At 34.1% G+C, this 24,215-nt stretch overlaps 4 protein-coding genes across 7 annotated transcripts in view; 2 read left to right on the top strand and 2 right to left on the bottom strand.

The window, feature by feature from the left end:
• LOC125862459 (uncharacterized) overlaps positions 1–1,039 on the top strand; it is a 39,359-nt gene extending 38,320 nt beyond the window's left edge. For all 3 annotated transcript variants that reach the window (XM_049542529.1, XM_049542527.1, XM_049542528.1), the window contains one exon: positions 739–1,039. In XM_049542529.1, coding sequence (XP_049398486.1) covers positions 739–882 — 144 coding nt within the window. In that variant the 3' untranslated portion in view covers positions 883–1,039. The remainder of the gene's footprint in view (positions 1–738) is intronic.
• LOC125862467 (uncharacterized) overlaps positions 1–24,215 on the top strand; it is a 1,053,062-nt gene that overhangs the window by 329,573 nt on the left and 699,274 nt on the right. The window lies entirely within an intron of this gene.
• LOC125862470 (uncharacterized) lies at positions 12,341–22,798 on the bottom strand. The gene is made up of 8 exons (XM_049542555.1): positions 22,611–22,798; positions 21,773–21,840; positions 20,750–21,024; positions 20,476–20,579; positions 19,930–19,994; positions 19,667–19,818; positions 12,844–13,016; positions 12,341–12,704 (listed from the first exon to the last, which is right to left on the bottom strand). The coding sequence occupies exons 4-8, from the start codon at positions 20,517–20,519 to the stop codon at positions 12,638–12,640; spliced, it is 501 nt and encodes a 166-aa protein (XP_049398512.1). The 5' UTR covers positions 20,520–20,579; positions 20,750–21,024; positions 21,773–21,840; positions 22,611–22,798; the 3' UTR covers positions 12,341–12,637.
• On the bottom strand, positions 20,718–22,756 carry LOC125861464 (auxin-responsive protein IAA12-like). Its single transcript, XM_049541355.1, has 5 exons — positions 22,559–22,756; positions 22,418–22,462; positions 21,789–21,840; positions 21,299–21,443; positions 20,718–21,024 (listed from the first exon to the last, which is right to left on the bottom strand). Exons 1-5 carry the CDS (start codon positions 22,754–22,756, stop codon positions 20,718–20,720), a joined length of 747 nt encoding a protein of 248 aa, XP_049397312.1.

Genomic DNA, 24,215 nt, shown 5'->3' with positions numbered 1-24,215 from the left:
TCAACCATTGATTAACTGTCACAATTGTAATCCCTAACTTGCTTTTGCAGAGGTCTAGCCTAGAGCCTCACTATGCATAGGCGAGCCTTTGGCCGCAAATGTGATGCACCAGTTGACATCAATATCAGTTGTTCTGCAACAACTACATTCTTCATCCAAACTCCTTGAGTCCCAAATTCTCGTATGCCAACCAGTCCAAAAACATGATATACCTAACCGAAGCTCCAAATAACACAACAGCACACAAACTCAAAATGAGGGGTTAGGTTTTTTATTTTTCATTTAAGCCTTCTAAATTAAGATCGATTTCCAAAACATCCGTGAGCCATTGGGGTCTTAACCCAAACTATCCCACTAAGTCCAAAAAGGTAAAACCAAGCTATCTAGAATATTAAAGCATGAACTAAAGTACTATTGCTCAAAACGGAGGTTTGTTACTTTCAGGCTGCACTTGCCTATATCAGCCACTCTTGTGGCAGGAGTGCATTATGGGGCAGACCTGGAGGATGACCCCTCTCCCTCTCTGACTTCTATTTGACATCTTTTAGATATTTTGACACAATAACCCTTTTCCAACATATACCAAACACTTCAATTACCCCATGTGGCTTCCTCAATGAATCGAGGATTCTTTAAACACGCCCGTACACTCGTAAAATTTAATCCTAATTTATTTTTAAAAATTTATGGAGTTTACATTGATTTTATCATGTGTTTGTTGCTTTCCTTATCATGCAGACAAACAGTTCTGAGGCCATTAAGATTGATGTGGCTGTAGTGGACCAGTATCTGACAGAGTCTGCTGCTAAATTGAAAGCCCTTTTTCCAGATTGGGTGGATGTGACTGCATTCTCTAGTTTTATATCTACCTATGTTTTCTGAGTTGTTCAAAGGGCAGAGCCTCGTTAATTCTTTATTACCAAAAATATGGTTTGTGTAGTAGACCTTTTAAATTACTAGACTTCATTTCTTTTTTCTTTTAATAATATTGGCAATGTGTTGGAGTCAATTCCTTAAATGGTAACTGAACTTGTAGTAATATCTTATTAAAGTAGCTTCAATTTTTTTTTTATGCTCATCAAATATGAATATATTTCCCACAAGGTGCAAAAAGTAATGGAAAAGTTGATTTTTTAATGGAAGTTTGTACATGTATCTTTTCCAGATTCGTTGTTAGATCCAATACTTAATATTAACCCATTGTATAAAATTAATTTGACCCATTTCGAATAGGTCTTTAGTAAAATAAATTGTATTCATGTAAATTGGATGTGCCATTCTCGTTAAAAAATTGTACATGTATCTTTTATTTTTAATGGGAGATTATACATTTTAGGTTTTCTTTTCTGAGGGGCTTAAAATTCAATCTAATAATAAAATTCAGATATGCAAGATTGATACTAATTATGTTAATTTTATATTTTTCTTTTTAGCTAATTTTTATTTTCATGTATGAACTTACATACCAATTATTATTTTTAATTGCAAACTTGAGATTAGTGTGTAGTCACAAAATATATAGAAGATAGTTCTGATTTTTCATGAAAAAAATTGTGTTAGATTACACCATTTTTTTGTAGTTACATGATATGATTTATTAGTGGTAATTAGGGTTGTTCATGGTTATGGTTAAAAACCAAAACGAACCGTAATCCGAACCAAACCGATTAAAAAATTTTGATATTTGATTTGGTTAGGTTTGGTTTTAAATTTTGAAAACCGGTGCTATTTGGTTTGGTTATGGTTTTACTAAAAAACAACCACAAAAATAACCAAACCGAACTGACAAATTAGATATATTAATTTTATAATTATTTATATATTATTCATAAATAAAATATGAATTTTTTGTTAAGTTTTAATTAACTTAAGACTTTAACTTTACCATTTTCTCAAGCCCAACACTTAAATTTTAGTTCTACTATTATTACTTTCTTAAGTTCAAGTCCAATAAAATCCTTTATTTTAGTCATTACGTACCATGCCTCACATAAGATAGTTACATTTTCTCTTAATTGAAACACTTTGTTTGTGTAATAATAACTCTAGTATTTCTTAATTGCTTAATTGAACCGACAATAGCTTTCATGTGGATTGTTCATGTTCTAGGTGTTTGTGTCTATCGAGATACATATGTCCTTAATTTTTTTTATTACTTTCAAACCGAAAAAACCAGAAAAACTGAACCAAATCGACGGTTATGTTTCTTGTTTGGTTTGGTTTGGTTTTAGAAATTTAAAAAACCGACTAGACTGGTTTGGTTTTGGTTTTAACCAATAACCAATCCATACTGAACCACGAACACCCCCAGTGGTAATGATGGAGGCAATGTGCGGGTACAACATCAAAGACAACAACTTTTCAATGAGTGTGTGGAGAACTAGGGGACTAAGGCGGAGATAAGAAATTGCGGCTCACGAAGGTGAAAGAGGGGAAGGTTCGAAACTTGAATCAAGTAACGTGCATCAAAGATGAAGAAGACAAGATGTTGGTGGAAAAAACCTTCATTAAACGAAGATGGTAACCTTACTTCCACAAACTATTGACTGAAGAATGAGATAGAGATGTCATGCTGGATGATTTGGAGCACTTTGTGAGACATAAAAAATTTGGGTATTGTAGGTGTATTACAGTTGACGAAGTTAAGCTTTCTATTAGTAGGATGAGAAGGGAAGATCAAACCGACTATATGAGGCTTCATTGGAGTTTTGGAAGATCACAAACATGGTAGGTATGAAGTGTCTAACTAACTGATTTGCTTAATGTCATTTTGAGATGAAAAAGACCCAAACAATGACGTGGAGTATAATGGTTCTATTGTACAAGACGAGGGTATTATTCAAAATTGTAACAATTATAGGGGTATCAAGTTGCTAGACACACTATGAAAGTATGTGAGAGAGTGATGGATAGGAGGTGAGAAGGGGTGTATCCATCTGTAACAACCCGGAAATTTGTAAGTTGAACTAGTGCATTCTAGAGCCTTTCGCAAGAATTTTGGAGTGATGTATGAGGGTTAAAATCACAAAAAATGGTTCCCGTACTTAGAATAAGGGTTATAGGGGTTAAACGTCTGGGTACGACCCCCCAAGGACTACCCAAGGGGTCTTTGAGGGGAACCCCAAAGCAGCCCCCAAAACTACCAATTTGCAGCAACCCACGATTGCCATCTACTGGCCGTGGTTGGATCCACGCCCCATGGGTTGGGGTCGTGGGTCAAGGCTTGTTAAGGCCTGCAACATTTAGCCTCAGTACCTATCCACGAATCCCCTTTGATGCCCCGTGAACCCATCCACGATCCGTGGATGGGTGGTCCGTAGGTGGTGATAGTTTTTGAGTTTTAGTTTTAAGTTGGGGGTTTAGGAATTGATTAGTTATTTAATTAGGGGTTAAGGTAGGTCAGTTAATTAGTTAATTTACCACCTATTTAAGTCTAATAAGACCCTAAACTAAGTCATTAAGTCATTATAACCCAAGACCCCAAATCAAAACCCAAATACTTTCCCTCCCAAAATCTTCTCTCTAGACTCCATTGAAGAACAAAGGAAGAGATTAAGCTAGAGCTTCAAGAAGAGGGATTTTTCATATGAATTTGATGGGATTCTAAGTCTAAGGTATGGATGCTTTTCATTCTTGGTTAGCTATCACCAAGAAGCCCCTTCAACTATGTTTTCAAATTTCCCAATTCTAGGGTTTTTCAAATCTAGTCATGGGTCTTCTTTCAAAATGAATTTAATTGTTAATTAAGGTTTATTATGATTGATTATGATGATTTATGATTGGATTAATGGAGTATTGATGGATTTTGATGAAAATCTCCCCTTGGACCCATGATTTCCCCTTCCTCCTAAATTGTGAACTAGGGTATGACTTGATTGATCATGTAAGCTTGTCAATTGATGGTGTTTATGTTATTAAGTTGTTGAATCATGAAATTCCCCTATCTAACTTGGTAATTCTAGAAGTTAGGGTTGAAACTTGGTTCTTAGCCTTGAAGGGCAAATTGAGGGTTAGATGTGAACCTTTAAGATTGATGACTGCTCCTTTCATCGCCTTTTTGATCCTCTTCCTTCAGGGCTTTGCATACCGGAACAAAGGGCGGAGTCTATCCTTTCGGCGAATCGCCAAAGATGCTTGGCAATGCTCAGGCTTCAGCTTCTTCGTTCTTTCCAGCCTTTTTGTTCCTTTTTGCGCCTAAGTGTCCATTCTTCCCCTAAAACTTCAAATACCTGAAACTTAAGAGTTTTCATCATATATTGCGACAAAATAAGCATTCGAGGATACTATTTCTATCAAAATAAAGCCCTAAATGAGTCCAATTTGTGGACTCATTAGTGGTCACCGATCCATTCGGTGACTCGCCGAGTGGATACTTACCTCGCCAAGTTTTACTGGACCTCTAGTTAAACTAGGGGTCCAAACGGCGGACTAGATCACAATCACCAACCAGGTCGGCGATTTGCCAATAATTTCTTGGGCACGCCGAGTTTTACAGACTCCACTTTGAAGTTGTCTTTAGTCTAATGGCGGTCTAAGTCGAGGTCGCTCACTTCTTCGGCGATGCGCCGACTAGACCTTTGGCTTGCCCATTTACACTTTTCACTCACTTTCCATACTTTGACCTACGTAAACACCATTATTTCTTAAAGCAAAAATAAAGTGATGAAATCTTGGGTTGCCTCCCAAGAAGTGCCTTATTTAACGTCGTGGCACGACGCAACTCCTCACTCAAGTTCCATTAGTGAGGTTTGCCTCATTTTCATGAGGCCACCCCTCTTTTGGCTCTGGGTAGAGAGAATATAACCTTGGTCCATTTGGTACCCATAGTTACCATTCATGCTCATTTTTTTTGTTTCAATACACAAACAAGCAAAACAAAACTAAAAATTAAGTAAGTAAAACTACAACTAAGAAGAACAAAAATCCTACTTATCTGAGAATTCTCAAATAACACCACTCCCCGGCAGCGGCGCCATTTTGATTTTTGCGTAATCAAGACACAACTTCCAATGCAAGTGTCTACGATCGTACAATAGTTTAGTAACCCAACCAAGGGTTGGGATCGTTCCCAAGAGAGTGGTTTTGAGAATTAATAGAAAAATAAAACTTAGTTCTAACTATTCGTAGCTAAAGACATTAACGATTAAAAATATTGTAAATTAAAGGGGACACAAGAGTGTCAATTAACAATGGGGGTTTTGTCACTAGTAAGTAAAAACAGCAAAATAAACAAAGGTTTCTAGTAATGAGAGGGGATCCTTGGGATGTGACGGGAATACGGGTTAAGCTAGATTATTGGGTACATGCTTTCGATAGAAGATTCATAGAATAATTGTGAATAGGCTAAACTTTAAGGGGGATAGACTCTCTCTCGAGCAACTTACCCCATTTCAAATGCGTTCATCTCAGACACCCACTTACCGCATGAAGACCAGCCTACGCCTTAACCCACTCACTCTCTCGAGCTGAGTGTGTGGACATGGGACTAGGGTTCACTCTCTCGAGCTGAACCTCATGTCAACCCACTTGCACCGACCATCAATTTAGTAGTTTTAGTTTTACGACCTCTCTCTCGAGCAAGCCGAAAAACACATAAATAAACTTGTATTTGCAACTACAAATTCATTAAATTCATCCAGAACTACTAAACGAAATCACAATCAAACTACGATTAAACTATCAGCAAGCAAGACCCAACAATTATCTTAACCCATATTCACTAAATCACACCCCAAGAATTGGGGTTTTTAGCCACACATATATAAGAGATAGAAAATTATACCAAAATGAGCTTACATTCAAATGGGTATGAAAATTTAAGTCTTGTTATAAGCCAAGAATGAAGAATCCAAGAGACCCAAATCCAAATGTTGAAAATGAAACCCTTTGGATCTTCAAGTCTTCAAAACCCTCTCAAATTTAGAGCAAAAAAAATCAAAAAGTACTATTTTATATGAAAATTATAATAATTGTTCCACTCTTAAAACTACAACTCTAACTAGTATTTATAGTTTTCACAAATTTGTACTGCAACGGATTATTCGACGTCATTAGTCGGAATCGTTAATCAACTCGGCGAGTCACCCTTTGGTGTAGTTCATCACCATCTTGCACCAACCTTCAGCATCGTGTGCTCTGGGTCATTGGGAGGCATGGTACTGCTTCACAGAACTTCTCAGTGATGCGCCGACTGCTCCTTTTTTTTGCCGACTTGATCCTTTCCTTCAGGGCTCAGCACACTGGAACAAAAGGCGAAATAAGACCCTTCGGCGACTCGCCAAGTGGACTCGGCGATCCTCAGGTCTTTATTTCTTCATTCTTTTCAGCCTTTTCGTTCCTTTTTGTGATGTAGTGTCCATGCTTTCCTTCAAACTTGAAATACCAGAAACTTAAGGGTTTTCATTAGATATTGAGGTAAAATAAGCATTTGAGGACACAATTTCTATTAAAATATAGCCTTAAATGAGTCCAATTTGTGGACTCATCACTTGCCCCGACCTTAGAATTGAAAGACATGGTGCTTAGAAAAGTCCGTATAAGTTTACTCCCATGAGGAAGATGAGGTTCTTGAGGGTAAAGTCATTGAGTGTCTTTGATGTCCATGACTTATATTGGCTTGGAATACTCACCTTGAGAAGTGCTTTGAGTTTAGGAAGTTTAGTCCCAGTTTTGTAGGCTCATATGAAATCTTGAGTGAAGTTAGTAAGGTTGTGATGCATTGTTGATAAACTTCTATTGATTTTGAACCCAACTTGGTAATTATGAGTTTGTGATGAGTTGGAGGATTTGATGAATAGTGGTGTATAAGTGATACCTAGAGAATGTTGAGGGTGGTATTTTTGTAAGGGTTTTAGTTGATGGTGCTTATTTGGGAGGCCAAGGGCCAAAGAGATGTCCCAATATCCTTATGTTCCCTTTTATTCCTCCTCTAGCTCAAGATGATAAGTCCTCCTTGACTCATTTTATGAGTTTGAGGTCTTGGATGTTAGGTGTGTCCTATGATTCCCTTGTTCCTTAGAGTTACTCTTGTTAACCTTGGTAGGGTTTGGATGCATGATCATTAGACCTCTATTGATTTTAGGACCCGGTAACGTCATAGTGAGTCTTGGTAAAGCTTTAGGTTTATTTGAAAGGAGTAGTATTTGAGGTCTTAGTAAGGGGCTTACTCTTAAGGGGGAGATCATGTGCTTAGATAGCAAAATTGATTGAGAGTCCCGATATCCTCATCCATTTCTTCTATTCCTATTCTAGCTTGACACCAAGAGTTCCTTTTTGGACTTGTTCCATGTCAAGGAGTCATGAGTATTTTAGAGATTTCTGTGACCTCCTTATGTTCTGCATGTTTTTGAAAGATTCTTATTTTGTATAAAATGAGTTTTTCATGATTTACATGTTCCTCATGTTGTTGTGCATTGTTAGTATGATGATGGCATATTTGACTGCATGAGATGAGGTGATGAACATGCTTTGTTAAGTTTTTGATGAAATGGCACATTGGCTCCATAATGTTGTGTTGAGCTTGCTTATAGTTGGAAAAGGTAATTCTTCCTATGACTATGTGATTAATGATGTTTGGAAGTGTTTGTGAATGCTCACTCTCAAGGAGGAGATGGTGTGCCTAGCTAACATTGTGTTATGTGCTTATGTGTTGTCGTGACTTCTTTATATGATGCATATTCATGAAAACTTGTGTTTTGAAAGAAAATGAGTTTATGTGCATTGTTTCCCTCATGTTGTAGTGATTTGAGTAAGAGTTGCTTATGGTACTTCATGAGAAGGTTATATGAGCATGTTTTAGTTAGGAGTTGAGAATTCCTCCTTAAATGAAATGCTTTTTGAGAAGTGATTGAATATGAGCTCCATGAGAGTATGTCGAGCATTTTATGACTAGGAGAAGGTAGTTCCTCCTTACCTTCCTCCTATGAACATGAGATATGTTTAGTTTCATGCATATTGGGTTGATAGATGTAGTTCCTACATTCTTTTGTTGCATTGAGTATGTTTGAGATGGAGTTGATGTTTCCTCCTAGTTTTGTGCATAGTTTATGATGTTGCGTGCATGATGGGCTGCTAGTCTTGAGTCGTTATCCTTTAATGTGTTTTAAGTTTCATTCGAGGATGAATGTTCCTAAGGGGGGATAACATAACAACCCAAACATTTGTAAGTTAAACTAGTGAGTTCTAGAGCTTCTAGAGCCTTTCGTAAGAGTTTTGGAGTGATGTATGAGGGTTAAAATCACAAGAAATGGTTCCCGTACTTAGAATGAGGGTTACAGGGGTTAAACGTCCAGGTACGACCCCCCAAGTACCACCCAAGGGGTCCTTGAGGGGAACCCCAAAGCAGCCCCTAAAACTGCCAATTTGCAGCAACCCACGATTGCCATCTACTAGGTGTGGTTGGACCCACGCCCCGTGGGTTGGGGTCGTGGGTCAAGGCCTGTTAAGGCCTGCAACATTTAGCCTTAGAACCTATCCACGAACCCCCTTTGACGCCCTGTGAACCCATCCACGTTCCGTGGATGGGTGGTCCATATGTGGTGACAGTTTTTGAATTTTAGTTTTAAGTTGGGAGTTTAGGAATTGATTAGTTATTTAATTAGGGGTTAAGGTAGGTCGGTTAATTAGTTAATTTATCATCTATATAAGTCTAATAAGACCCTAAACTAAGTCATTATAACCCAAGACCCCAAATCAAAACCCAAATACTTTCCCTCCCAAAATCTTCTCTCTAGACTCCATTGAAGAACAAATGAAGGGATTAAACTAGAGCTTCAAGAAGAGGGATTTGTCATATGAATTTGATGGGATTCTAAGTCTAAGGTATGGATGCTTTTCATTCTTGGTTAACTATCACTAAGAAGCCCCTTCAACTATGTTTTAAAATTCCCTAATTCTAGGGTTTTTCAATTCTAGTCATGGGTCTTCTTACAAAATGAATTCAATTGTTTAATTAAGGTTTATGATGATTGATTATGATGATTTATGATTGGATTAATGGAGTATTGATGGATTTTGATGAAAATCTCCCCTTGAACCCATAATTTCCCCTTCCTCCTAGATTGTGAACTAGGGTATGACTTGATTGATCATGTAAGCTTGTCAATTGATTGTGTTTATGTTATTAAGTTTTTGAATCATGAAATTCACCTATCTAAATTGGTAATTCTAGAAGTTAGGGTTGAATCTTGGTTCTTAGCCTTGAAGGGCAAATTGAGGGTTAGATGTGAACCTTTAAGATTGATGACCTTCTTAGTGAATTACCTTAGATTAGATCACTTAGACATGAATTGCTTATGAATGAATCTTGTAGACATGAACTAATTATATTAGGTCTTATATGATGGATCATGGTTGAAGTAGTATTGAGATTTAGTTTACTTGATGCTATATGTCTATAATTGAGTAAGAATGAAGTATGTAGTTAAGTTTACCTTAAGAGTTAGGTATACATAAATACAATGTGAGGTGTTGCTTGAGGGTAATGCTCATAATATGCAAATGATTCCTAAGGCATAAATGGTAAAAGTTAATATGAACAAGTTAAGGATGCTTAGGCTTAAAGAAGGAAGCTATTATGTAAGTTGAAGTTGTATATGGCATTATTGTGCAAAGACTTCACTCACGTGACCTATAATATGATCACATGAGTTTATGCATAAAATGAATGGATTACTTGAGTCATGGCTGTATCTATGTTATATATGTTGAATGCTAGATTTGTTGACTTAATGTGACCCTTAAATGCAATATATGTGTATTATGTGTGATTGTGGTATTATGTTCATGCTTATGAACACTTGAGAAGGAAGTGTCTATGGTGATAATGTATCTATGGTATTGATTGAAAGGTTAGTTCTCATATGCACCTTTACATACTATTATGCATGAAATGCTCATGATCATGTTGATCCACTTGAAAGGTGGAGGTGTTTAATTATTGTGTATATTGTGGTATTGATGCAAGATCCTTCTTTCCTATACCCCTATACATGACTATGTATGATATGATATGACTATGTACGCTATGATATGACTATGTATGATATGTTATGACTATGGTAGTATTGTTGTGTTGAATGAAAGGTTATTCTCATAAACACACTACAAATATAATGTGAAAGGTTTACTCACATGTTGATGATTCTAAAGTGAAAGGACATTCTCACTTAATGAATCTATGAGCTATTATGATATGTTGGTTTGAGTGCCTAGTGCATTCTCTTATGACCATGAACTTAAGTAAATACTTAATATGACTTTTAAAGGGAATTATGCTTAGCACCAAGAGGGTATGCAAGTGAGATGGAAGCTTTTACGTTAGAAAGTCCGGCTTCCCATTGTATGTTATCTCATGAGATGGAAACCTTTTACGTTAGAAAGTCCGGGTTTCTAGTAACAATCTCCTTACCCCATAACTATGTGCCCACATAGGTATTTAGCTAGTGGATCCACCTATAAGTTGTTATGTACGTTCTACCTTAGGCAAGTAGGACACCTCTTTCGGTGTGGGGGTAAGACACCGGATTCCATGTAGCTCACTTGGTCTATGTCGGTTAAGGCTAAATCTCCCTAAATGATAAGAATATGAATTATGATAAGAACATGGGCATGTTCTATGGTTCCTCAAGAGAGGTTCTACTTAGCATGAATGGGGGTATGGGACTTCATTCGTGCATTGCACAAGTAGGCTTTGAGAGTGGGCATGGTATGTCTCTTTTATGATATGATGATTATGAGTTGAATGTATGCTTTGTATGAATTATGAATATGAATATGAACTATGCTTATGAATTCTTAATGAGCTTTACTTAGTGTGAGTGGGGGGTATGGGACTTTACTTATACATTGCACAAGTGGACTTATAAAGGGGTTATGGGGTGGGTTCCTTATGCTATGAAGATATATGAATTATGTATGCTTGATATGGATTATGTATGAAAGGTATGTATGAATGTTAAGATTGACTTCACTTGTTACAAGATATGAACATGAATGACTCCTTACTTATGTATGTTGGCTATGACTATGGTAAAATAAGATATGTACGTTGTTGTTGGCCTAAATGTGATACTTAGCATTTGGTAGGATTATGGGATCTTACCTTTGCATTGCACTAGTGTGGCTTTGGGTTGCTTATGGGGTAGTTTTATTATGATGAGATGTTCTTGGTATTTGACTATGTGTATGAACTATGTCTTATGAAGGTTGGGATATGTATTATGTTTATGTTGGAGACTATGATTGCTATTATGATGATATGCTTTGTGCTATGATGAATTGTATGTGAGATGGTTTATGAGTTGCATTCTTCAACTCTTGCAAGAATAATGTTAAAAAATGGCATGAAGCATGGTTTTAAACAAAATGTCCCTTTTATGCATGTTTTAAGGATTTTCTTGCATGGCTTCCATACTTGGTATATTTTGTGCTAACTCATATTTCTACATTTTCTATACGTGTAGGTATTGGAGATATTGGATGCTATCCTCGTGGCTAGGACTCTAGTAGATCAAGAAGAAGAAGATTGGTGAGCTCATAGTATTCGAGGGCTCGATCACATGTCCTTTATGTCTTTCTTTTATGTTTTAGATTATTGTAAGGGCCGTGTCCCAAAGATTGTATTAAAGAATTTGTATTCTAATGTTATAGATGGTTTGAGACAGTGTCATAGACTCTCTCATTTTATAAAGACTTCGATTGTAAAGAAAAGTTTTAAATTTTCCGCATTTTTCCTATGTTCTTATGTCATGTTATGCTAAGGGCTTGTATGAGATCCTTTTGGGGTCACTACAACATTTTATGTCTACAACCACTCTAGAAAAGTGTAGCCTAAACTATGAAAAAGTGTTGCCTTTGATAAAAGGCCACACTTTTTGACTTTAAGCCACGCTTTTCCAAGGGTGGCCAAAAGAGGCGTAACCTTAGAGTTTAGGCAACACTGATCAGCTACGCTTAAAAGCATAGCCTAAAAGGCAAAATGGCTACGCTTTGATGTACCTCATATATCAACATTTCTATCTCATACAACTACACTTTCAAGCGTGGCCTTTGCTTCCTTATTGCCCACAATTTTAAAGTGTTGCCTTTTTTATCTGATGTATGACAACGATTTTAAAGTGTTGCCTTTTCTATCTAATGTATGACAACACTTTGAAGTGTAGTCCTTGCCCGTGTGCATACCACAATTTACAGTCCTATGGCTACACTTTTAAGTGTGGTAATATTATTTTGGCTATAAAATATTTATATGCCACAATTTCTAATTAAAAAACACCAATATTGTTTTGCAATAAATAATCTCAAGCATTAAATTAGCTAATAAGTAATTCAAATATATAAATTTGCAATAAACTTCAAAAGATAGTATGTCTTGTGTATATACACATACTTATAAAGCAATATTCTAAATATGTGTACACAATAGTTCAAAAAGTACTCTTACAATTGTTCAATATATTCTAGCAATGAATATATTTCACAAAATCAAATATAATGTATTCAAACTTTTACAGTAGTTCAAAAACTCTTCATCATCCACTTCAACAGCTGGATCTATAGCCAGATTCAAAGCACTCGAAGGAAAAGTAAAGAAGGAATTCTTCAGTCCAAAATTTCACAAAAGTTGTGACACATGCCTTCAGTAAGCAAGGAATGGATTTGTTTCATGTTCACCAGATTTTGTTGAAGTGCCTTTCAATGTTTCACTGAAGAAATTAGCAATCAAAAAATAAATTTGTGGGATTCGTGTTGCAGGAAGGATGAACTTGCTGACACTCGAACTAGCGAAAAAAGAGACGGGAAAGTGTATTTAGCTTCATTGAAGAGAAGTTATCAGTTACTCACAGACGAATTCTGTCTAGTGGAGGATTGACTCTTTTCTGATGGCTGCTACCATGTTGAATGCTGGCTTTGCTTTTATCTTCAATCAACTCATCCATAGTTGGTTTCTTAGAAGTACCGCTCGCACTACTGCTACCAACAGTCTCATTAGGCATAGAGCTAGAAACATTAACTGTCTGCAAAAGTTTTAACATTTTGAATATAGCATGTTAACGTCATAAATGAAGAGAAATTGAACGTTTATACTAAATAGTCAAAAAGGAGAGCAGGACCCAGATGTAGACGAGGAGTAACAACCCATTTGCATTTACATTAATTGGACCTTAATTAGTTACAACAAAAAATTATGCTCGTTAGCTAAAGATAGCTGCAGATTACAAAATATGACAACCTTAATCATTGCAATCATGGCAGAAAAGCAAAAGTCTAATGCTATGTAGGAGGTAACAATGCAAAGCTGTAAATTCTATACAAGTATTGAAATAGACGGACATTTACTTCTTCATGAAAGTAAGCTAGAGTTATATATTACATGTGTTCAAGAACTAGCTTGCTTCGAGAAAATTTGCTCCACCACTGGAAATAATTTCTTTACCAAAGTCAAAGAAACCATAAAAGTTGGAGCATCTTAACCTTCTTAAAATCATAATAATCGAGGCTGTGAGTGCATGAAGTGACTATACAGATGGTATCTATTTGACAAATTAATCGAAGTGAACTTTGGGAAAAGAAGAAGCTGCCCATCAAAATATAATATTGGGTTTTCAATCTACTATACATACTTTACCCTAGTATATCTGATTTCATAATCCTTATACAAACCAACATACTTGTTAGCTCTCTATTATCTTTATTTTTAATCCGTCATAATTTTCATATGTTTTTTCATCTATTGCGTATTCTTCTTTATTCATTTATAAATTATGTTGTAGTTTATATTCTAAGTTATTTATTTGTATTTCTAGATAAAAAATAGTCTTTCTTTGTGCTAGTATAGATTTGTGACAAATTCCTGCAAATATATTACTATTAAGTCTATTTTTCCTATGTTCTAATTCTTGTTGTTTTTCTATAATTACTTCATTAAGTTTTTGTCTATATTCGCTATTCTTGTTATTCATTGTATTTTTAGGTATTGAATATATTTATATTCTATTTTAGATATATTATTTATTAATTGATCTAATTTTTCATTATCAGTCTTTGTGATATTAAGTTGTTTATATTCCGGATATAATTTATTTAATTTTCTTCTTATTTTTCTTAATTTTCTACTTGTATGTTTCTTACCGTGTTTCTTATTATCCATAGCTCTGATACCATTTTTCGGTGCGGAACTGGTAGTTAGTGGATTCATGGAAGTGATGATGTGGTAGCTGATAGTTTGGTAGGTGAGTATTTTATTTTAAAGCTTTTACTATAGTATTTTTTTACTAAGTGTCTTAATCTTGATATCTCTTTAATATTATTTTTTGGTAGTGCTAAATTCATGGTAATATGTAATAATATTTATTGTAATATTCTTCCGATAGTTGTTTTAATCTGAATATTTCATTAATATTATTTATGATATATTCTAAATATGACATATCTTGGGTTCTTTGATACATACATAAATTTTCTTCCATTAATTGTTCTAATAATTTCATATCTTCCATAGCTTCTGTCCAATATTGTAAATATTCGTATTTCATTTTAGTCTGAATTTATTTCTAAATCGTACCATTCTATTCTTTCATTATCTAAATATAGATCTTGTAAATCTATTTCATACCATTCTTGATTTAATATATCTTCTGATTCGTAATCATTAAATATTTTTTCCCATATTATTCTTCTTAATTCAATTATTTTTATATCCTTAAGTACATATAATATTAAAGTTTCATAATTTTTTATCATTTCATCATGCATATATGTAGTCATGTTCGTTGTCTATGCAGATTTTATTTTCAACTATTCCTTCCTATCATATTTATAATTGATTAAATTCATATTAGATCATTATGAACTAGATTATCTTTATCATGTTTTCCTGTCACTACTAGCATCGTACTTTAGCGGATACTTCCTTCTTATCAGCGCCTCAACTTTGTTTACTCCCCTAAACGGCTTTCCTCGCCTACCGGTTTCAACATTAGGATGGCATAGTATAGAAGTTTTCTCCCTGTTTCCAGTGTGCTAATAAACTAGAAATCATGATTCAAATAATTCTAATACATAATAACTAACATAAATTTATTCAATCACATATATGATATTCAGGAATATATGAAATTAGTTCCGCATATATTTTGAACAAAATACCTTTGCTTCTTGCTTTGCCATGCTATCTGAAATATCTGACTGGATTTCAGATTTCTCCATATTAACTTTTAAGTGTTTAATATCTTAAGAGAGTATTTTGAAAAGAGAGGATTTTTATGTAGAAGAGTTTTATTGCTTTAGGCATTGCCTGCTTTTTACAATGGTTCCTACTAAGTCTATATATAGACACACAAACTTACAATTCTAAAAGCTTATCCTAACACATTTTTTACACATGTCTACTTACTATTCATGACTACTATTCATGAATAGTTTTATTTTGTCTACTACTATCTACTTTACGACTTATTTGCACAATAATGTACACTATCTACTACATTTGTCATTTTTTGACAAAAGACCCATACCTATTCCATACCTACTTTATGACATATCTTACACATATCTTGACAATATCTTGACAATTTTACACATATCTTGACAATCTATCTTCTTTCCGTTCTTATCTTTGACAACTTCACATTACATTATTACATAACTTTTTCCGCTTCTTATCTTCTTCTTGTTTTCTTCCTCGTTAATTATTCCAACTGGACATCTGGAATTATATTATCTTCTCCGTTGCACTTTGAACATATATGGTCCGGATATTTATGACCAATTAATTTACAATATCTGGTTAATAATTCTGCTGAAATAAATCCTTCTTTTAATGCTCGTGTCGTAGGTCGTTCTTCTGGCTTTAGTAGTGATAAAATCCATCTCTGGACTTCATCCATATCTGCTTTCCTTAGTTCCCTTGAATTGGAATAAATCATTAATTGATCTCTTGCATAGTAGCTCCATATAGCATTTCCATTTAAATAATTGTTTGCTAACTCTTGTATGATAGTTGATATACCAATTATTCTTTTATTGGCATAAAAACTTGGTATCTCTAATTTGCATATCTCTTCTTGTTGTCCGATATCCTCGGGTATAATCATATCTTTGGTTAACCCTATCTTGATAACTTGTATTGGAGGTTTTATTTCCTCGTATAATATCTCTGCTGTTGCCGTATAAAACTTTACAAAGAATAGATTTCCCTTAGTAACTCTCTTATAAGTAATAAATGCTCTATATAGTTCCGGTATTCCGCTTAGTTCTTCTCCGTCATATGTATATACAGTATTTAGTAATCCATAGTTATAACATGTCCTAACTAAGTTGGCGTTAGTTTTTGGTTGTGCAATTAGTTTATTATAACCTTGCAGTCTTTGGGTTAAATAATCTTGGTTTGGTTCTTTTGTAGTTGATCTGGGGTTGCGGTTTAAATAGGTTTGAATTTTGTGGATATTTTCAATATAGGTCCGTGTGATGTAATTATATGTCTTTTTCTCACTTTGGTTTTGCAAACTATCTGCGTATGTAGATGTTTGTGGTTCTATGGACACATGTTTAGGTGTTCTTTGGGTAAATGGTTTTGCAAATAGCTGGTTTAAGTTAGCATTTTTATGTTGTTTATCGCTAACTTGTTTGCTTGTACCTGCAGCTGTATTTAAACAAACGTTATGGGTTTTAAGGAGTTTCCCATCGTCTCCTTTTAGCTCTGGATTTTTTCCGTCTTCCGATCGACGTAGCTCCGCATTTTTATAGTCATGCTGCTGACTAGCTTTAGACTTCATATTATCTTCATTAGTTTTTAGCTTTTGTATCTCGTTGTCCATACTGTCCACTTTTATACAAAGTGTAGTTATGGCTTTGAGTATCTCTTCCATTGTATTTTCGTTCTCAGTCTGAGTAGCTTTGTCTTGATAAGTAATCTGCAATAACATTCTTATCAGTTTTTATTACTTCAATTGTAAATGTGAAATTTAATATATTTAATACCAATCTCCTTATTTCTTTTGTTGTTACCGAATCTTGTATTTTTCTTGTTAGCCACCATTTTACTTGTGTATTATCTGTTCTTATAATAAATTTGTTATATACAATATATGGTTCAAATGATAATAAACACTTATATACTGAATATAATTCTTTTCTATTTATTTCCCATTTTATTTCTGTATTATTAAACGTTCCTGAATAATACCTGCAATGATGTTCTATCGTAGTGTCATCATACCTGTATTTTAATATTCCTCCATAACTTTTTTCACTTGCATCTGATTCTATTATATAAGTAAATTTTTTATTTTCATCTGGAAAGTATAGTTTAGGTAAGTTTTTACATAATAATTTTACCTTTTGTATTTGTATTTGGTCTTTTTTATCAAACTGATATTCTATATCTTTCTTTAATTTTTGTTGTAATGGTTTTAAATTCTCTGCTAATTTTGGTATGTATTCTCTTACTTGATTTACTAGTCCTAAGAATGATTGTAATTTCTTTTTTGTGTCTAGTTGTTCATTTGAGTTAATTATTTTTTGTACTATATGTGTTTGCATTTTTATTCCGTTTTTATCAATTTGTATTCCTAAGAATTCTATTTGATTTTTCATTATATCAGCTTTCTTTTTACTTAGACTTATACCTGAATATTCTATGATGTGTATAAATTTTTCTAATAATCTTATATGTTCATCTTGTGTCTTAGAATATAATAATATATCATCGATGTACACTACACAATTTTCTATTTGTTTAAAGTAATTGTCCATAAAGTGTTGATATCTACCTGGTGCGTTTTTATATCCAAATGGTAATACATTCCATTCATAAAATCCTTGTGGTACAGTGAATGCTGTTAGTTTTTTAGATTCTTCTTCTAGTTTTAAGTGGTAAAATCCTGATTTACAATCAAATTTGCTAAAATAATTATATCCTTGTATTTGTCTTATCTTTAGTATTTTATTTGGTATCGGATAATTATATGTTTTAGTTTTTGCATTTAAATTTCTATAATCAATAACCATTCTACTTTTTCCCCTTTTTTGTTCACTATGTTTATTTACGATAAATGCCGGGCTTGTATGCTTACTATTGCTTTCTTGTATATATCCTTTTTCTAGTAATTCATCTATATGTATCTTAAATTCGGTTAAATCATTAAAATTATACTTTAATGGTTTTTGGGTTATTATACTGTTATTATCAATTAGCTCAATTTTTACTTTTGTTTTATGTTTTTCCCATCCTTGTAAAGGATCCTCACTATATAATAATTCTAACTTATCTTGAATTATTTTTACTTTATCTATAGAGAATATAATTAATTCTATTTTAGGGTCTTCTTCTTTTATATTTTCTAATTTTTGTGTAATTTTTTCACTTCCTTTTATCCATTCTGTTGTTTTTCGTTTTTTATTATTTACTCTTTTTGCTCCTATTTTTTGTTTACACGGTGTCGTGAACCACCAGTGTGTTTTTGTTATTATATGTGGGTATAATTTTTCTAAAAATGGCATTCCTAATAGCATATCTTTTGTAGTTAATTCAAAGTTATATATTTCTTCTATAGTTAATATCTTATCCCATATTTGTATTTTTATATTTTTTGCCTTATATGTGATCATGCTTCCTTCATTATTAAATCATGTTACTACTATCGGTGTTTATAATTTTTCCCACTTATCTTCTGGTAAACAATTGTATTTACATATATTAGCTTCTGCGCCCGTATTTATCATTGGTGTATAATATCGGTTGTAATATCCTTCTATTATTATCTTTGCAAGTATATATATTTTCATATTTTTATTATACTAAAGTCCTTTTTATTATTACTCTTTTATTTTCGTAATTTATTGTTAACTGTTTGTCTTCTATATGGTTTTACTTGTTCTAGCCATTTTATTCCTAAAATGATATTTTCATTTCCTTGATATATTTTGAATTTTATCACTATTGGTACTCCTCAAATGATTATTTCCTTTTCTGTTGTTTCTTTGGTATACATTAATGCTTTTGGTAGTTCGGGGCATAATTGTTCAATAGTTATTATTTCATCTTCCGTCACTAATTCTCTTGTAATATAGTTTTCTTCTCGTCCTGTATCTATTAATATTAAATATTTTCGTTGTTCCATTATTCCCGTTATGTAGTAATGATGTTGTTTTAAACCCCCAACCCCACCCAAAAAGAACAAAATAAAACACATGGAACGCAGGTTTTACCATACGTGAGCATTAAGGGGTTAGATAAATTCAAGTTTTTCAGAATGGCACTAACGAAGAAACTCTTGACTCCAAAATCATGCCCTCTCCTTATTTCTCCACAAGCACTTCAAATTTCTTTCTTTCAATATTAATGCTTAATACTACTATATTAACAGTGCTAGAGGCCTAAGAAATCTCAACCAGAATATGCATATCCCTTAGCACTAGTGCATGTCACATGAGATGAATTTGCAAACTCCAGACTGTGATTGACTAGACTCTATATTTCCCATACATTTGTCATCTGTACACCCCAACCCAATAATGAGTGCATTAAAGTGTAAGACAATAACCAGAGGTGATAAACCTTCAATCAAAAGATTAATACATAAACATGAAAGAAAAAGAAGGAACTTGAGAGTTGAGACTCAACCTATATGAAACATTGCTAAAGTTTACTACTTAAAGAGCTTACCTCACTTAAAGTTGATGATGCCTTGACTCCTACATCAGTAGCAATGTCCACTCTTTCTTTTGAGGAACTTGAAATTTCCAATGATGCCTCTCCAGCTTTTGCCTCTGCTTTCTTGTTTAACAGTTTACTCGACTTCTCTGTTGTTGGATCAACTATCATCACATCAACTGGCTCAGTTATATGTTCTCAGTAGAATCTAAAACTTGTGCACTGGTATTTTGATTCTTGAAAGAGAGGGCGTTGAGTAACAATTTGGCACTCACTAGTAAGTGTATAGAGGTCGGAGCTTTTCAACACACACAGCCTTTTCACAGTAGACACAAACATGCTGAAAATGTCACATGTTAAACCATTAGAACGAACCATAAAAACTACTACAGGAATGAATACACAGAAATCTTGAAGGCCATTAGTCTCCAAATAGTGTGCTGTAACCTTTATTGGTGCACTATGGCAACTCTTGCTTCACACACATGCAACTTTTTGGCTTTTTTTTGCTTATATGAATCCAATCTCAGGCTAACAATAAACACTAAAACGTACACATAATGAAAAGATTCATTTTTTTGTCCTATGTACTACTTAAGTTAAGAGAATGAGAATTCTTTCTAAACTTTCAGGCAGAAAAATGTGCAACTAAATGTGATCCAATTATAAAGTGAGCATTAAGATATGCTAATAATGTGAGAATATTAAAAGGGAAAACAATAATTTAAGTGAGAAGTATTAGATCCATAGATAGAGAGAGAGAGCTAAGATGTTTACTGCCAAGAGACATCCCCAACAAGCATCCTGTCACCTTCATTTACCTCATATACAAGAGTATATTCCCCACTTCTGTCCAATAAACCATTTATCGCTTTCTCCCTGTCTTCCTTCTTCTCATTCCCACCAGTAGATGGATCATTTTAAGCTAATTAACACAGCAGTAAAACAAAGTTAGAATTTTTAAGTTCAAGAACCCTTGTTAGGCTCAAGTCATATGTTTGAACTCCATCGCGAATAAACATATAGTAGTATTTAATTAAGTAAGGGTAAAGGGAAGAGCCCATTATCCACGGAAAGAGTAGATAAGTAACTTACCAGCAAGAAGGCCTCTAAAAAGTTGATCAACAACAGAAGAGAATTTGTCATAGCTGTCATAAGCTTTGAGATGTACTTTCCTTCCAATAGGAATACCATCCATGTTGATCTTAACAAATAATCCTTTCTGACAAATTTCCATTGATTTTTTGTTGGCACTCTTATTTGGGACCACATTTTGTGTCTCAATTGCAGATTTCACAGAGCTGCTACTTGCAAGATTTTTCCTAAATGAACAAATTGGAGGCCAACCTACAACTTGCTCTGGTGTAGTCCTATTTATTTTTTTGAAAGAAGCAACAACACAAGTTAGTTCAGAAAACAATATACAATATCCCCACCAGCTTTAAATTATAGCTGAAAGAAAACTTTAAACAATGCTAAAGTTTTGGTTTAAACAACGCTAGGCATAACAAGTCATCTTTGTGTTTTGATTCAAGGGATTAGGTGGATTATCCCCATACATATTTTAGAAATTTATTCTTCTCCCTTAACTTGTTAATTATATAATCGAAGTCTGTCCGATTCTTCACAAGTTAATTCCCATACACCGATTCCAGTGTTGTTATTCCCAATAGCCACATATAAGATTTTGCTCCTCTGTTATCCTCATTTTCACTCTCAAACACCTCTGGTGCAGCACCCCATATAGAAAAACTCTTTGGATTCAAAAACGAACTATCAGGTTGTAGAGCTTTCATCAGACATTATTATTTAAAAGAAATGTAAACAAAACAACTAAGCCCCACAAATTGTTTTGTTTATGACTGAAGAATATGAGCTTTATACTCCCTTATATCTACATAACAAAAGGCCTCTGCCATACATGAATAAAAATTTAGGATGAAATGACAACAAAATAGTAATTTAATTAGTGTTCTAGATGTACCATGCTTTTAATCTTACTCCTGAATGATTTCAAGTGTACTTTAACAAATTGGTTAGAGAATGATACAGTACTTACAAAACAAAACTCAAAACCAAAGAGATTAATCCATTATCAAACTTGTTTAGTATTCTCACCTTATCTGTTATATACCACCAGACGATAAATCTTCACAGGAAATTACTTGTTGTCCTAAAACCTGATTCTGTAAATTAGCACAAAACAACATAATAGATTCAACGCTCACTGGATTTATGGATGAAAGAAATGTATATATTGATATTGAGATTCATTAACATTTACGCGACTATAAGAAGAATGAAAGGAACAATCATTCATCTCTTACATTTAGCAACAAAAAACTGATCCCTAAACGGTCAAAAAAATTGATAAAATATCACGAGCAACTAGAGCAATTAAATAGAAATTGATTGTTCTATCAAGCAAGAAAATCGTGAGCAGAAACAAAAGAGAATATCATGAGCAGAAACTTTCGTGATACTCTATATGTGTTTTGGGCACGAATTTCTTAGAGTAGTGATTTTGGAAAACAGTAGCTTCTACGAGAGTTCATTTTTTTTTAATAAAAGTTTAAAATCCAAAACATAAAAACCACTTCGAAATTCTCAACACAAGTTCAAAAACCATAAGGAGCAACAACAACAATAAAAAGAAATTAAAGGTAAGATTTCTGGAACCCTAGAACGAGCAACACTACCACCAAACTTCTTAGGCTCACATCGTCTAGGATCTGCAACAAGCAAAGTCCTATCATATCATACCAGTATATCCTTAATCTCCTTCTTTGACTGCTCATCAACATACTTCTGGTAAAAAGTAACAAGAGCTTTCGCAATAGACTAACGAATTCCGTAGATTTGTGAGGTGTGACATCCACCTTTCACACGGATTCACATGTCTACACCAGCAAAACGGTGTCTTCCTAAAAGTAAAATAGGTTCATAAGCCTTGTACCTGAGAATCTCTAGTTGAACTAGCTCGATAGGTACACCGTTGATCTTGATCAAACCTTTACCTCGCTTGCAGTGGGTTATTGCTATAGCCGTCTTCTTCCAGCCGAAGCATTGACCAGATTCCGTCGTTGTTGTCGCCGCCTCCATGTTGTTATGCTTGTTTTTCTTCTACTGAAATGTCTACGAGAGTTCTTTAAATTGGGGAAAATATATATTTTTTAATTTAGGGCAAAGAGGAGGTTTTAAGGAGTTCTCTTTTTGGTCTATTAAAAATTAGAGGGAGACTTTAATATGTGGGAGGGAATAAGATATTTTAGTGAAAATTTTTGGAAAGTTATTAGGCCACACTTGTAAAGTGTTTTTTTAGAAATATATAAATAGCACACTTTAAAAGTGTAGTGATATGTGTAAAATGGCGTTGTCATTAATATTATGCTCTGGCAACGCTTTTAAAGCATAGCATATACCAGTAAAGAGCTTGTCAAGCGTTGCTAATATTATCGTGGTTTAATGTTAAAAAGTAAGGCTACACTTTAAAAGCGCACCCAAAAATATTTTAGGCAACACTTTACAAGTGTTGTCAAGATTTAGTGTGGCCTTAGGCCTAAAATGCTGTAGTGGGTAAAGTACACTGTGTCACGTCTAGGGGGTAGTCTCTGGTCGTGATACCATCTCTGAGAATTAGTTTCGAATTTCTGCCAGGGAGATTGACTGTAGAATCTATCCATCATGTGAGGAAACTAGTGGATAATTATCGAAAAAGAAAGGGACTTATAGTAGTCCCAATGAGAAGGAATGCCGCCTCAAAGTATAATTAATCCTTATGAAGAGTCGAAGATCTCTATAATCAGGGAATATTTGTATATCAATTCTCCCTATTTCAAGGGATCTACCCCCGAGAGGATCCCTAGAACTTTATCCATGATATGCAAAGGATTCCGTGAGTCATGCATGGTAATGAGACAGAGACAATTGAAATTGTCTAATATGGACTGAATGATATTTTTGTTGTTTTGTACAAGTCTTGGGAAAGACTTTTCAAGTTAGGATACTTTTTGCAATTCGGGAGGATTTAGTAGGACCATTTGTTGATCACTTCAATACCCTTAATCTTAGAGAGGTCAAGACTGAAGAGTTTATAGTACTCCATTAGGGTGCCATGAATGTGAGAGAGTACCATCTCAAGCTTGCTTAATTGTCACGATATTCCTCAAATTTAGTTTTTGTTATGCAAGTGTGAATTCTTCAATCGTGATCAAACTTGGGACCCTTGTGGTTGGTAAGTGTTTTATGATCTTGTTGAACAAGAATATGAATATCTCTAGGTTGATGGACTATTTACAACACACTGAAGAATGTAAGTTCGAGGTTATATCTGATAAGGATAGTGGCAAAGTAGGAGGGCAAAGTCAATTGACAATAATGGAGGATATCATGGAGGTGGAAACTGGTCATTCATTAATAAGAGGTCATCATGAGCTTCACCTTTTTGCATCCAGTTCACAATCTTTGAGACCTCGATATAATTAGAGAGGTTAGGCTAGTCAGGGTCAGAGTTTCAAAGAACTAGGCTCACAATCACAAGGAAAGGGTGTAGCAAATAGGG

This window comes from Solanum stenotomum, chromosome 4 (genome assembly GCF_019186545.1).
Source record: "Solanum stenotomum isolate F172 chromosome 4, ASM1918654v1, whole genome shotgun sequence".
Classification (NCBI taxonomy): Eukaryota; Viridiplantae; Streptophyta; class Magnoliopsida; order Solanales; family Solanaceae; genus Solanum; species Solanum stenotomum.
This window is presented reverse-complemented; position numbering and strand designations above follow the sequence as displayed.